The sequence below is a fragment of the Acipenser ruthenus genome, chromosome 11, assembly GCF_902713425.1.
Source record: "Acipenser ruthenus chromosome 11, fAciRut3.2 maternal haplotype, whole genome shotgun sequence".
NCBI lineage: Eukaryota > Metazoa > Chordata > Actinopteri > Acipenseriformes > Acipenseridae > Acipenser > Acipenser ruthenus.
Window position 1 is genome coordinate 29,671,516 of NC_081199.1, and position 15,817 is coordinate 29,687,332.

The window sequence follows — 15,817 nt, forward strand, 5'->3', positions numbered from 1 at the left end:
CATGGGTGCACTTGCAAACTTAATAAATCCTCTGAAGTTTCTTTTATTATTTATAAATTATAGAGCATTTAATAGTTATGGATGGAAATATTTATTGTAAAACCACCTTAAAATGTATTCTAATTCTGAGTTTCTTGAATATTGTTTTTAAAAAGAGGCAGCTCGGAGCAAATACCAGACTTAAAACAGAACTAAGGGGAGTAAATTAAGAGCATCTGCTTTGGAAAAAAAAAAGCTTTAAGAAAGCCGAATAATGTTGTGTTTAATGTTTCATAACAGAGTTACAGCTGCACAAACAAAGATGAACTGATTTTTAAAGTCTCGGAAATTTAACGTGACAATGAAACCAAAAAAGAATTAGAACATTTATATTAGAAACACACATCCTCTGCCAAGGCTGAAATATACAAAATATACAGGCCCAGATATTCGAAAGGTTTGCGCACTGCGCAGAGGGTTATGCGCAAAATGTGCCATATTCGAAACTTCTTTTTGGCCGGCAATTTGTGAAATCCTGCCATGTTCGAAAAAAATAAAAGAATAACTCCCAAAAGAGCACGGTACAGAGTACAGCACGGTAACATAGTACATACCGTCGGTATGTAACATAAACTGAGCCGGCAGATACAAAACAACTACCTGTATAATGCAGGAAAGCTTTACTTTAATAGACACATGCAGCAGGATCAAGCAACAGTTTGCACCTCCTTATCTTGCATTCACATAGATTTCAATATCAGACACTGCTTAAACAGAAGTAGGCTAGGCTACTGATTACTGATTACATTTTGTCAGAGTTTTGAATGTAAAATGTACGAAAGGGGAGCCTTTCTTATTCCACTACCCGTTCAGCCATTTTATTTAGGTTGAATGAATTGCCCCCCAGGTTTGTCAAGCAATTATATGCTATTAAAAAAAACAGGTGATTCCAGCTGGATTATTAATATTATTAATTATTGTTGTTGTTACTGTATGTGTGTATTTTCTTATAACAGACGCCCTCATCCAGGGCAACTTACATTTCTTACAAAAAAACACATTACAAAAATCAGATCAGTCCAGACACGGAGCAATAGCGGTTTGATAAGCGGGATCACGGTTAATACATAAGAAAATAAATAAATATATAAACGGATGGTATTGTAAAGAAAACAAGAAAGTCAAAAAATGTAAATGAATTACAATAGGTAACATGTACTTATATTTGTGTGACACCTGCCAAAATGATGGAGACAGAAGTAGAGAAATCATAAACACAATTCCCCGCTAACAGCACAGCATAGATACATCTGTTTGAATTCTGTAGAATCTGTGATGGCCCTTTTATATATTTAGCTTATTAGCCATGCTAATGCCTGTGAGAATTATAAACATTGGATACAAATGTATGCATGTGTGCAAATTTCATATGCTTAAACACAAAAATATATGAATTGCTCCGAAGGCCAAACTTGAATGAAACGTTTTCTGATAAGTGTGGCAGGCTTGCAATGTGCAGAAAGTTTCCATTACATGCGTTTAGCTAAGTGCCCTATCTTCAGCAACATTGGCAAAGGGCCGCAGTTCCCAATGGCTCAATCCATAAAATATCCCTGTAGTTGCATTCTCCAAAGGCTCCCTTTCCTTTTCATGCCACTCACCCGGTAATTCCACATATAAGGACACAGCTGACTTTTTTATTTTATTTTTTAAGTGTTGTTATTTATTATTAATTACAAAATATATAGAGCCTTCATGATCATGAAAAATTACAAAATATCTAGAGCCATCATGATCATGAAAAATTGGATCACCTTCATCCACCATGCAATATATAGGATTCGGTAACACTTTAGGGATCGGTTATAAGTGGTTATAAACAAAAAAACAAAAAAAATGGCAAAAGCTTATGAACTTGCAAAAACAAAGCAACCCCATACAATTGGTGAGACAGACATATAAAAGCAGACAGAGACAGACACACAGACATAGAAAGAAAAACAGACCAGAAAAGACAGACTATATCCGTTATAAGCGATTATAAACAATAGTGCAAAAAAATTACAAAAGTGTATAATAACGCTTATTATTTCTAATCATAGTCTATAATTGTTAATAGCATAATTAATAACATGTTTATAGATTGTTTATAATCACTTATATCGGATCCCTAAACTAAAGTGTTACCTAGGTTATGATTCTGTCAATAACATTTGTGGTAAAGAATGTTGTAACCAAGTTTTATCACAATTAGAGAAGTCGTTCTCAAGATATATTTAATACTATAAAGTGTGACATACATAGGACACCACTAGATGGTTAAATACATCATTTGAGTTCACTGATTGATACATTGCATGGGTTTCCAATCTAGCAGATATAACGGGTTAGGTTTTAACCAATTTAAAATAATTGCTGTTTAGCTACCGTGCAGTATCTTTAAAGTACAGCATTCATAATGATGAAAGTGATTTGGTGTGTTAGGATTAGGACACGTTGTTTGTTATCCTTACTTCCCTCTTTTCAGCACATTGTAAAAAATCATTTTGTCTTTATGCATACTCCATCACTTTTTTTGCCTGATGCTTGACCCTTTTTGTTCCTTATAATTCAAGTGTCCATAATGCATTACATGTGTAACTGTTATTGAGTAGATCAAGGGGGTTTCAACTTTATGCTTAAAATGTATTCCTGTGCCAAGTATGGCTATACTCAATTGAAAGCGTATTCGACCAAGGTTACATATTTTTGTGGTGACATAATTTACATTACACGTTTAAGGAAAATACATTTCAGATAACCCTATAGAGAGAGGTTGCCAAAGCAACACACTGTTACAGTTTTACAACAATTTAATAAAATGATTTCCTAAACAGACTTGGTTTGTTTTCTAAAAGAATTTTGTGAAAAAAAATAAAGGACCATCCTGAGTGTCAGTTGGGTTTAGTATTATGAAAATAAAAAGAAGAATGCATTTAATAGAACATACTTGGGCTTATTAAACCAGCTCAGTGAATTAAACAGTGTTTTGCCAATTACTGTACGTTGTGTTATTTATTTAATTCGCTGAACCTCCATGTTCAATAATAATAATAACAATAACTGTCTTCCAGTGCCCTATGATGTGTTTGTACATAAAGTAATTAAATAGAATCATGTATTCCGGTTTCTGCAGCCATTAAATTACCTCATAAACCCATGGTGGAAATACTGTATCAACTCTTAGGTACAATATTCCCTGTAAAATGTTAATATAAACACCATTAAAAAAAAAAAGAGGCTCACCTTTTTTTCTGTTTTCATTTTTGTTTTATTTCTGTAAGCTAAGCTTGCAGGTCATATAAATAGCCGTCTGCTGTTGTAGGTAGAGCATTAGCAGCTTGCTTTATTAGTTCAGGAGTGGCAAGAAGGATTCAAGAGAGAATAAAACGTCTGTGCCTGAGACTGAAACTATATTTACAGCACGTAAACAAACTGGGAAGCCAAGCAAATCTGGTTTCTAAGGCACTGTAGAACACTGAAGAACAGGGGAAAGTTGTAAACAGCCACCCAGGAAATATTTTACTGTAAATGTAGCATCATTGTTGTACGCTAAACTTGAAATATGATTACATAAGCAAATACATCTGTATCCATATATGTATACACACAAATAACACCACATTATCCACAACTGAAAGGCAAGTATCTATTTACTGAGTGGGTATGTCATGATTGTAGTAAAGCTTATTCTTGAACAAGCGCAGCACTTTTCAGGCACCGAAGAGATGAGAGATGAGATTCAAGCACAACTGCACATGCGCTTTTCTTTTTTTTTTTTTTTTTTTTTTTTAAATAAAACGAGACCAGAAGTAATTGTTCTTCTATCAATGTCACACACCTCCCAGAGTCAATCATTGACGAATTTGTTGTATTGGCTTAGAAAATCAATCATTTCTAACATATATTAGTTTAGACTCCAGCATTTAATCTGTCAGGTCAGCTACTTGACAACAATTCCTTTCGATTTCTGCTGGTACAGCAGTACATAGCAAAATAATTCATTGGTACATGTGCCAATGGCTGTTTCAAACAAATTATTACCAGGTCATAATATGATCATTCCATTGTTTCAAAACAAAAAAATACTGTACATAAATAAAAAAAGCTAGCTTGTCAACTGCACTATAGAATCAGGTATGGTGACTATTCAGGATTTACTGCCTGAAATACATGCTCTTAATTTATGTTCTTGTATTTTATGTTGATGTTGCAAGTTTACATCTTTGTTGTTGTTCTTGAATCTTTTTAATTTTCGACAGCAAAACATGAATTTATCTGGAATAAATATCTGGAATCCGGAAGTTTCCCACAGTTTTACATGTGTTGAGCCCAGCACTTTGCAGAACAGTGTGGGAGACATTCAAAAGCCCTTATTACACATATTGATTCCTAAATGCAATGCACTAGCTTTAGCAGATAATCTTGACTGCAGCAATTCATTTTCCAAATAAGCACAGGCGTTCAACTTCCCGCAGGCAGAACATACCATTACATTTAGTCTAATGCTCTACTCTTTACAAAACAACTCAACTGGATTTAAATGAACTAAAATAACATACAATGGTTAGCGTAATCCCAATTCCACTTACAACCTAGAGAGATAAGCTAAATAAAAAAATGCACATTTATAGCATTCAATTAAAAGCAGATCATATAAACTCACAAAGTAGGTTTTTACATAAAATGTAAAAGTGGTAAACTAACCTGATACTGCAGTATGTACAGATGACAGACAGGAAACACTTTGTATAACATTGTCAATAGGGTATCTGGCAACCCTGGTCAGCCGGGGTGACACAGATTCGAAGCCAGGTGGTTACATTATATTTTGACTATCCCTCAGTCTAATTGCTACATGTTCTTTCAGTGATATAGAGGTTTGAAATCTAGGGTATTTGTTCAACAGATGCATATGCAGCTTTTATATACGTACTGTACATATGCCAGGGATAATCAATCATGTGAGGGAGAGGCCATATACACAAAAGCATGTGCTTTACATTTTAATTATTATTTATTTATTTTGATTTGTACAGTTTTACATGTAAAGGCTGCACATTTTATTCATGTGTGTGTGTGTGTCTATCTCAGAAATACTTTCACAAACAGAATCATTTGTCTGGACAGGGTTATAGTGAAGTGATGAGGCCAGTAAGTTCCCTTTTCTTAACTTGATAAGGAACTGTTAATGTATCCTTAAAAGGGAAAGCAAGTCAGCTATATAATGTTCTTACCAAAAGTAACCCAGAAGTGAAACTTGGAACTACTGTAAGGAGGAAATGAGTATCTTTGATATTAAAATAAAAAAGCAACAGAAATAGACTGATATTATAGTGTTAAATCAATGGCAGCAGGGAGAGGGAGAGCCACCTGCCTAATGCTCTCTTGGCAAATCATTTTATTATTGTATGCATGTAGCAACAATGCTGATTTGATGAAACTATGCATGACAGAGCTCCAAGATGCTTTCGATTTTGATAAATGAACCATTTTTCTTTTTGAGCTGCCATTATTCTAACAGAATAAAAATGTGTGGATGTGTACACCAAATATAAATTTTGTATGGATGTCTGGTGCTAGAACACATACAAGTAGCAGCTGTGAGGACTGGTTGCAGTGCCTGTTTTGACTATGAAAACACTGCATTTTTTCTTTGCTGTGACTTTCAAATAATGTGAATGGTCTGGCATGGATTTTACAAACATTTAGAAAAATATAAATTCCAGAAATAAACAAACTGAAATGAAGAGCATTGGGTATTTCAACTTGATCAAATCATTATCGTTAATGATTAAAAAACAAAATAATAAAAAAAGCACCCACATGCTCTCCTTTTTCACATTTTGTATTTTCTTAAACCTCTTTAGTTAATTGAAATCTTAGCCTCTGATGATAGTAATAATATCATGAGCAGAGACACACACGTTAACATGCCAATATCAAGCATTTCAAAAACAATAGCTGTATAGGTATGCAATAGTCTACATAATTTACAGTAAAAATACAATTATTACATAGTATAATTATATATAGGTTTGCAGTTTATTAGTATAATCAATGTATCTGTTCATGTATTTATAAGAACATAAGAACGTTTACAAACGAGAGGAGGCCATTCAGCCCATCTTGCTTGTTTGGTTGTTAGTAGCTTATTGATCCCGGAATCTCATCAAGCAGCTTCTTCAAGGATCTCAGGGTGTCAGCTTCATCAACATTACTGGGGACTCCTTTTTATATCATTTATGAGGTAATTGACCTGTATACAAATGATTTACTATCCGACGAAGGACATATTTGAAAAATAAATTCCATGACAATGCACTAGACTTTGTTTTTGTTTTTGCAAACCTTTTCATTCTTGGAAAAAAGATATACATATTGTAACAACTGTGGCGATAGACACTGTTTGTCCTATATGTTTGTTTGTCATGTCTTGTTTAGTGTTACATGTACTGTAAGAGTACGGGGCACACCGTTAGTGTGTGTGTGTGTGTGAGGGGTGGGGTGGGGCCCTCCCCCAAGGCTATAAGTAGGTGGGGTGGGGGAACAAGCCTCAAGGAGGAGAATGTGCACAGACTTCGACTTGAGTGGTTGCTGTGAGATTGTGAGGGACAAAGAGAGAGGCTGAAAGTGAGGGCCTTAGCTGTGAAGCACTAATAACCCAGGAGTGTGTCTGTGGATTGGAAGAGACATAGAACAAGAGTGTCTGAGAGAAATGAAGATAACAGAGTGAGGGAGAGTGAGAGGACGACTGTAAAGAAAAGTGAATAGAGTTTGTTATTTTGGCGTGAACCCTGGCCCAGACAGGGATTTGCTTTTCCACCAGTTGTTCGACAAAAATAAACTGGTCAAGTTTGGAATCCCATCTGGTCTCCCCGAGTCTTGTTTCACTCAAAGACGCGAAGAACGTTACAATGCATATACTACTATATCTACCGTGGCATATATTTTTGTCATCTCACTTGAGTGGGATAACATGAGTGGGATAACATGTGTGGGTTAACATGCTTACCGGGACTAATTTTGAATGTGTCTTTGTTTACATTCCAATCCAGTGGTGTGCTGCTGAAATTCAGGACAGAGTTACATGTCGGTAGTTCAAACAATACTGCCACCTATACGCATTTTATAACAACTTTAAAATGTCTGAAATCAAATCAAATTTTATTTGGACTCCAATTAACTTGAGAACGGGTTTAGTCAAGAAATGCCAGTTACCTGTCTGCGTCTAACTTATCTGAGCAGGCTGTAGCCCCTTCATTCAAACCAGTAAAGGTAAGAAAGAGAGGATGTAAATTGACTGAGTGATCAAGGTTCTACCTAAAGAAGAGGTCATAAACAGGGTTCAAAATTAATCTGCGTCAAAGTATAGTCTGTTGACAATGTTTTTAGGGCTGTGTTAGAAGGTTTGTTCGCTAGCCAGTAATTCGAAGATTGTTTTAAACTTTCAAAGGTTCGTCAGACGCCATTCACGCACTGTTTTTTTTTTTTTTCTGTGAACAGAAATTGTTTGACAATGTGTGAATACTATAAATCACACATTAAATGTCACTCACATGCAAAATTCAATCTTTTTATTTGTATAATGCATATTACTTAAACAAAAGTTGTTATATTAAAATCCAACCAAATCTTATGTAGCAACTCTGTGCCACTGCCGTGTATAGAGCAGGGTTTGCCAAAGCACTGGGGGTTACCTATAGAGGTTATAGTGCTTCAGTAAAATATGTGCTGAATACTTAGTGTACAAGACAGTAATAATTTTAATTTCGTAAAAACTGAGCACCGTCCGTCCCTCCCCCCTCCAGCCTGTGTTAACCGGAGGCAAATTTCTTCATTCACCATCTCGACAGCAAAGCGATAGTGCAAGCTGTATTGAAAGAAATGTCTCGAAACCCCTCTGTTGTTTGGGATTTTTTTTGTTAAATGCCCAGACGACCCAAAAAAAAAAAAGTTGAATGCAAACTGTGCAAGAGACTGTTGATGTATCATGGAGGTACATCCAATCTCTGGTCACGTTACAATCGTAAGTCCATATTATTTATTGTTGTTTTATTTTAAATATATACTTGTGGTATAAACAGAATACTAACAGGAGGAATAATAACAGGAGGCTGTGTGGTCCAGTGGTTAAAGAAAAGGGCTTGTAACCAGGAGGTCCCCGGTTCAAATCCCACCTCAGCCACTGACTCACTGTGTGACCCTGAGCAAGTCACTTAACCTCCTTGTGCTCCGTCTTTCGGGTGAGACGTAATTGTAAGTGGCTCTGCAGCTGATGCATAGTTCACACACCCTAGTCTCTGTAAGTCGCCTTGGATAAAGGCGTCTGCTAAATAAACAAATAATAATAATAATAATACTGAATGATCGTTCATGGTAAACGTTTTTTATTCGTGTTAGAAGTATGTCCTTACATAAACCACTCTGCCCTGTTGGGGCTCATGATTTCCTGGGGCATAATCCTGCGGTGAATAAAAACCTTATACCACGATCATTCAGTATCCTAGACACACACAAATACGGTAAAAAGAGTATGAACTCTCTTGCATTACAGTTCATGGTATGCAAGCACAATGACTTGGGGGAAATTGAATTGAATTATGGACATTTTCCAATACCAAGATTGATTTTCTAGAATTAATGCAATAATGCCCTCAGCAGTTCAGGGCAGTGGTTAAAGTCTCCTCTCTGGGGTATAATTATTATTATTTTTTATCTCCAAGGGACACCTTGGCACAAGCTATACAGCTCCAACAGAAATCTAATATCTTGGCAGTGAACGATAAATTGACCATTACCAAAAAAAGCACAGCTAAATGAGAAATCATGTGCTTGGTATAAACCAAATTTCATGCTTTCAAAGCACACAACACCTTGAAGCACGACAGTGGCCCTGGGACTTGCAAAGATATGTATTATTTCTTCTTATCCAAGCCTTCTGTGTAAAGACAGTCAACAAATATTCTTGAATCTTCTGTCAAACACAAAACACCGTTTGATCTTGCGGATGCTGAAATCTATAGATCCACTGTCAAAACAGAGAGATTTGGAGAAGACCTGTGCATATACAATCGACATCAAGCAAACACTGTTTATTGAGAAATATTATTTTAGAACCTTTCTTTTTTTAAGAAGCAGAAGTTCCATTTCACTTTTTGTTTCATTCATTTTGACAATACTTAATTATACTATAATATTATACCAACAGTAAGGCTGTGTGGCAGAGAGTGAAGGTATTTGACTGTGTCAGGATGTGAGTGGTGCATGGATAAAAAGGAAATGTCCAAACAATACTTTATAGTGCAAAAACATCCATTCTTTATTTACACATTTTCCTCCTCTGCAAGACAAACGACACTTAACAAACAAAAAACAAAAAAGCGCTCCAGCTCCATTGCAGTCAGATACGGGTCAGGCAGCGATTGGATAATCCATGACGCCGAGCTGACTACAGGGAGGACTACAAGGGGACTACAAGGGGACTACAAGGGGACGCAGTTGCGCAAGTAAGGTCCCCTCATGCAGAATGCGAAGCCTGAGCCGGAGCGCTGTTTTGTTTGGTGTTTGTTAAGTGTTGTTTCTTTTGCAGAGGAGGATTGAGAGCCAGGAGCTGCAGCCACAGAGCTAGCACCACACCGTGAGCACACAAACACACACCACATCCTTTACCGAAGAGCACAGTTTTCGTGCACGGAGGATTGTGGCTATTGGAGTGTTGGACTTTTGTTTTGGGGCTGAAACCCATTCAGCCTTGCCCTATACCATTGTTGGTATATTGGTATTGTTGCGTTAAGTTATTTAACCAGAAACCAAAACAAATTTTTTTTTTCCAAAACAGCGGCAAGTGACAACGTAGTAATGTTAAATAGTATTAGTTTCGCTCAAGACAGATGGCTGAAAGTTGGGACTGATTTAAAACAAAGTAATATGTATAAAATACATTAACAAAGCAGGTTACTCTTGATCTCTGCATCATCATCCTGTATTTGTTCACAGACGCATATTCTCAATAACTTCTAGAAGCAACAACACAGATTACGTTCTTGACAGTAAGTCAATATACCGTATACAAGGCAAGTTTTTAATTTCATGGAATATTCAATTTCAATAAAATATTATCGATTTGTTATCGTGGGGTCCCAATGTTATCGTTACAAGCCTAAATAATGCCATACAATATCCTAAGTCCCTGCATTTTACAACCCAAATCAAAGCTCAATAAAACAGTAATGACAACTCCCAACGGGTGAACTACTTCAAACCCCTCTAGTTCTAAAAGCAATGTCACCTGCATTTTTAAATGTCAGCCTAACAAAACACACATCTCCATTCTTCCCTTTTTAGATGCACATTTTAGTTTTTTTGTAATTTATTTTTCATTGATGTTAATGACTCATGAAAAAAGTATCTAAAACATGCGAAATAATCTTTGAATAGAAACATGTATTTTTTTTAACCAATTAAATTTGTAGTTTGTGAATGTAATGGAAATCATGTGAAATAGTTATCATCATCACCACCACCACCAGCACCATCATCATCATCATATTTGTCATTTACTGTAATATACATTTCAGGAGTAAATTTATAGGCATTGCGCATTTAGTGCAACTAATGATTTTCAACACCAAAATCCTGCATTCCGGTACTGTATGTGGATTTGCAATTTATAATCTACATAGAAAGTACATTACAGACATCTATAAATTACAATATAGAAAAAACTGTATCTATTATATAATAACTTTACAGCACAGCAGGACTAATCATTTTAAAAAGAACATATGTACTGTATTCCATGATAATGTGTATATTACATGAACTTGAACAATTACAAATTAAAAAACAGCAAGAAATGTATGTAAAAAAAAAATGCTCACCTCTGCTAAGCAAGCTGGTCCACATTTCCACAGCAGTATTTATTTTCACAATGCTGATGATTTTAATAGGAAAATCCAAAATGCAGACAGTGTTACAGTATGTATACAGCTAGAAAGACTTGGCTTCAGCCCCTCTCATCTGTGTGACAATATACTTTAAGATCAATGCAGCTCTAAAGCTCCCCAGATGCTGGTTCATTTCACTGCTCATTGGAAATCCCTCACACGCTGGCAACATTTTAGGAGAGGGCAGGCACGTGTAGTCACTCATTTGTAAAAAAAAAAAAAAGCATTTTCAGTTCCAGTTCTTGATGCTCACTGTAATAACAATCTCCGGTTTGGTTAGAAGCACAGAGGAAACAATACAGAGAAACACACTAGAAGCTAATTTTCCCCACACACATACAACAAGCTGCTGTGAGCATATTCACTAAACCATGAAAATCTATCTTTATGAAACGGCTTAGCGTGTTTATCCCCCAACATCCCTGAATGAGGACTCAAGTATGCGCATTGCTTCCCCTTTCAACTTTAAGCAGATGATACAATGAGAAGGGAGTGCTCTATGCTTCTGTAATTTAACCAGCATACTCACAAAAAGGAAGACAAATGTGGGGCTGATGACCTAGCATTACACTGCAGTAGCAAATCAGAATTGCTGTGCCTAAAATAAAACAAAACAAAAACACCAGACGGACAAGTGTTGCCATTAGCAATGACAAAGCAAGTGGAAATGGAGTGGTCTGAAACGGCAGATTAAGACAATGAGAATCAGTGCCTACTGCATGAAGCACATAGGTTATTTTATAAGCAACTGCATAAAACTGAATATTGAAGTGTGCTCCACTACTGTAGTGTCATATGATGATATCATATTTACATGAAGTCATCATTAAAGGTATAGTAACATGTATAGATTTGGCATCAAGATTAAGTTAGGTAGCACCACATTATGCTTTATTTGGCACATATGTCATTGTGTAAGCATACATAACCATAGCTGCAGGCTCATTCACAGTACATAACATGCAAGTTACTGGTCCTTATTACAAGTCAAGTGAACTCACTGGTTTGTGGTTAAAATAAAATATATCATTTGCTGGTTTAATAAAAGGGATCAATTCCACATATTAGTAATTACACCTAGTAAATGATCAGCAAGAAATGGGGAATATCACCTGACAGAGAAATCTACAAAATTACATAAACAAAAAGCTATAGACAAGAAATTCTGGTTTTAATCAAAGGTGGCATGGTTAGGAGTTTCCACTCAAATGAAACATGATCGTAGAAACTATAATCCACCCCCTTTTCCACTGGAGAGTTTTTAAATGATCTCGAGTGCAGCGAGTTGAACAATAAATCCCAGCATCCTGATTGATTACTTTCCTTACTGTGCATCCCATTCAAAAATAAACCAAGATCCTTCCTCAAGTTATGTTTATTTCATATAGTAATTGTATTAAAATAACACATCTTATTTGTGATATTTTAAATGGAAATGCATTTATAGAATTTTCAGTTTTCAAAATTGCTCTGCACGCCAGCCGCATATAAACCTACTGAATGAATGTCAGCTTTGCTGTTCACAGATCCCTCTTGGCATTAACTCTAATTGTCTGGTATAATCCATGAGTTTAATAAACAAGACAAGGGAAACTAATACTAGCATATTGAAGCCATAGCAATAATTACAAATAGAATTCTGCTTCCTCACAGAGTTGTATTTCGCACAGAGGGGTTATCAGCACCAAAATAGTTTGGGGTTTGAACTGCAACCGAAATGGCTGTGGGTTTTGTGTTACTTTGGAAAACTGCATTCCTGCAAAGTAGGTCAAGTGTTAATTATACTACTTAAATCAATAATAGATAACAAATGGAATTATCTGTATGAAAATACTTGACAAATCTAGAATTTCTAAATCTTGTGCCTGCATCCTAACCCTCTTCTCATACCCCTCACCAAGCTATCCGTCTGCCTGTCTCTACGGCTGATCAACAAGCAAAACCAAGCCCCACTACAAACCAGCTCAAAATGTTTTACCCCAAACTCTATTGTATAGTAGCACATAACCTCCTATATATCTGCTTCATTACATTATGATCACTAAATCTATATTATTTGATGTAACTAAATTGCTTAGATTGTAAAGTCTGATTCCAAACGTTTATACTGCCATCTAGTGAGGGTTTTAGCCATAATTTGAATGCAAAACTCAACCTCTCTCTGTTATTAGTTATGTTTTCTCAATGGTAGTCTTATATGCATTAACACAGCCAACTGTGGGTACAGCCTTAAATACAACATCACTTGTACAGTACTGCATGTGTTTAACACATTGGTGGGGCCTATAAAATGCAGAGGAGACCAGTCTTATATGTGATTTTGTATATCTCGTGGGCAGCCGGTTACTAATGTAACAGGGTCAAGAATCCCCTGTTCACATTTAATTTGCACTTGTGTATTATTTATTTTTATAATCTTATTTATTTGATTAGTGAACGCTTTATGCTGGCTGACACTTTATAATTGATTTGTATCACATTATTTTGGCTTCTCCACTCGTTTCCGTTTATCTGCCTTATTAGGCACCGACTAATTGAATTATTGATCCATTTGCGCACCTGAATATAAATAGCCCATATTTTTACAAACGGGATGGCCATCCTGGGGTTTGTGTTTGTCTGTGCATGAGTGGGAATTCAGCGTTTGGAGCTTGGAACACCGAGTAAAAGAGTGAAACAGATCTGTAAATGGAGCATTCCCACTAAGTATTGGGCTGATTGTATGCTGGTGTTGAATAATGAACATAAGTGGCTTGACTGTTTTTAGCCTGTCAGTAGCCGACTGGAATTTAGGAAGTGAAACAGCATAGGCTATATTGTGATGCTGGTCTCTCTCTCTCCCCCTCTGTGTTCCCTCCCCTGTACGGACAGTGTGTGTGTGTGTGTGTGTGTGTGTGTGTGTGTGTGTGTGTGTGTGTGTCTGTGTGTGTGTGTGTGTTTTAGACCGCAGTATTTTGTTTTTATTATTGCTGTTACTGTGCTCTGTAAAAATGTATATCCCCTCTATTCGCTAGCAATGTTGTTACATTTGCACTTTACAAAATAAATGATTCCCAATAATGTGAACTTTGTTTAACTGTTCAAAATCTCTCTACCTATTTACAGGTGAATGGAATGATTGTCTTAAACAAGCACCTTGTAAACAATGTGTTGCTATTTTAGGATTTTTACAATAAACAAAATGTCTTTTAAAATGAATTTGAGGTGACTTTCTTGGTGAACTTGTTCCTGCCATTTTGAATTTGTTTTCTGAATAAAAAGAACCTAAAGGTATTCTATAATTTGTTGTGTGCATTATTTCACTGAACTGGTGTAGTCGCTCTACATTCTGCTATTTTGTAATTGAAGACATGTGTGTCTGTACGCTCCCGTAATGGGGAGGTGTCAATCAGACTACAAACTGTAACTCCCCTGCAGTATAGTACTGAAATGTACTGCTTTTACCTTCCTTTAAAACGCCCAGTATCAACTTACCTGAAGTCGATGAACATTAAAAAGAGCTTGGGGTTGCAGGAATGCTCAGGAAAGTTCAGCGAATTACAAAATATACAGATTGGGTGTTTGGGAGTGGAGAGGAATAGCTAATTATTGTGCACATTTTTTCACCAAACCAGTTCTCCTATCCCTACTTGATAAACAGAGACTGCTTAGCATTCAATTTGCAATAGTAATAAATAAGTACAGCACATTTTACCATTGAATTACAGTTCACTTTCAGTATTCAACTGTGGCGTAGTTTGTTTTGTTTCCCGTTTCATTCTGCACTACTCTTGTCCTATTGATCCCTGTTGCAAATAAACCATATATGTATTTATATGTATCCAGACATACAAATAAACAAACAAACAAAGAATTGCAGTGTTCTATGCATGTGATGAAATCTGTACACAGGATAAAGAGGTACTGGAATTTGGACATATACTTCACTGTGATTGGTTGATTTCTGATGTGTGATTTATAATTCATTATTGTGGAGAGGGGGGCACCAAGTAAAAAAAAAATAATAATTGCAAAGGTAGGGTGTGAGTTAAAAAAAAGGTTGAGAACCACTGTCTTAGTACAAAGTAACATGAATAGTAGTCATTTTACATTTCAGTTTCATTCATATAGTAAAAGGCTAGGCTGTCAAATTCACTTTCCCCTACTCTGATCAGATTATTTTAAATTAGACCTAATTGGAAATCTGTGCATTGTAGTTGCACTGCAATCATATAATCATTTCCACACACATACATACCTGTGCTTGTGCTGGCAAATGTAGACCTTGGGGCTGTGCTGGCTGGAAGTTTTCCATTGTTGAGCTGTTTGACACGTTTAAGATGAGATTTTCCATTGTAATGGACCTTAGCTTGAGCAGCAGTGTTCAGTTGAATGTTGCATACTTCACACAGTGAGTAAAGCAGTTTCTTCTTCTCCTGAGTTATCTGCATATCCAGATGACTATTGTTTGCTTCCTTGTGTTCAATACAGTTTATAAAGGGTGTGCTCATTCTTCCATTTTCAAGGATCCGGACTCAATGGCCGCTTCATACCTTTAAAATGAATGGGAAACACTAGTAATATTTTTGACATAATTCAAAATCATAAATAACTTATCACGGACTGTACATATAGCACAGTGTAAGTGGAACAGCAAGTCTGATTAAACGATCTGTGAAGTATTTATTGTATATGTGCACAGCTATCTAAGTAACAACTGAATATGGTTTAAACAATTGTGCCCTGGAGTGGTTCATTTTTACTGGATGTTATCAATAAGCACAGCTTTGTACAAAATGTTTAGTGATCTGATTCTAATACTGCCGCAGTAAAACAAATTCAAGAACCTTCTGTTATGTCACAGGTACATT

General features: G+C 36.1%; 1 protein-coding gene across 1 annotated transcript in view; it reads right to left on the reverse strand.

Annotated features, from left to right (window-relative positions):
* LOC117426369 (zinc finger protein 385B-like) overlaps positions 1-15,497 on the reverse strand; it is a 65,989-nt gene extending 50,492 nt beyond the window's left edge. Inside the window, 2 exon segments of the mRNA XM_059033621.1 lie at positions 15,205-15,476; positions 15,478-15,497. Of these exon segments, the coding sequence (XP_058889604.1) occupies positions 15,205-15,476; positions 15,478-15,497 (292 nt within the window).
* Positions 15,498-15,817: the final 320 nt, after the last annotated feature.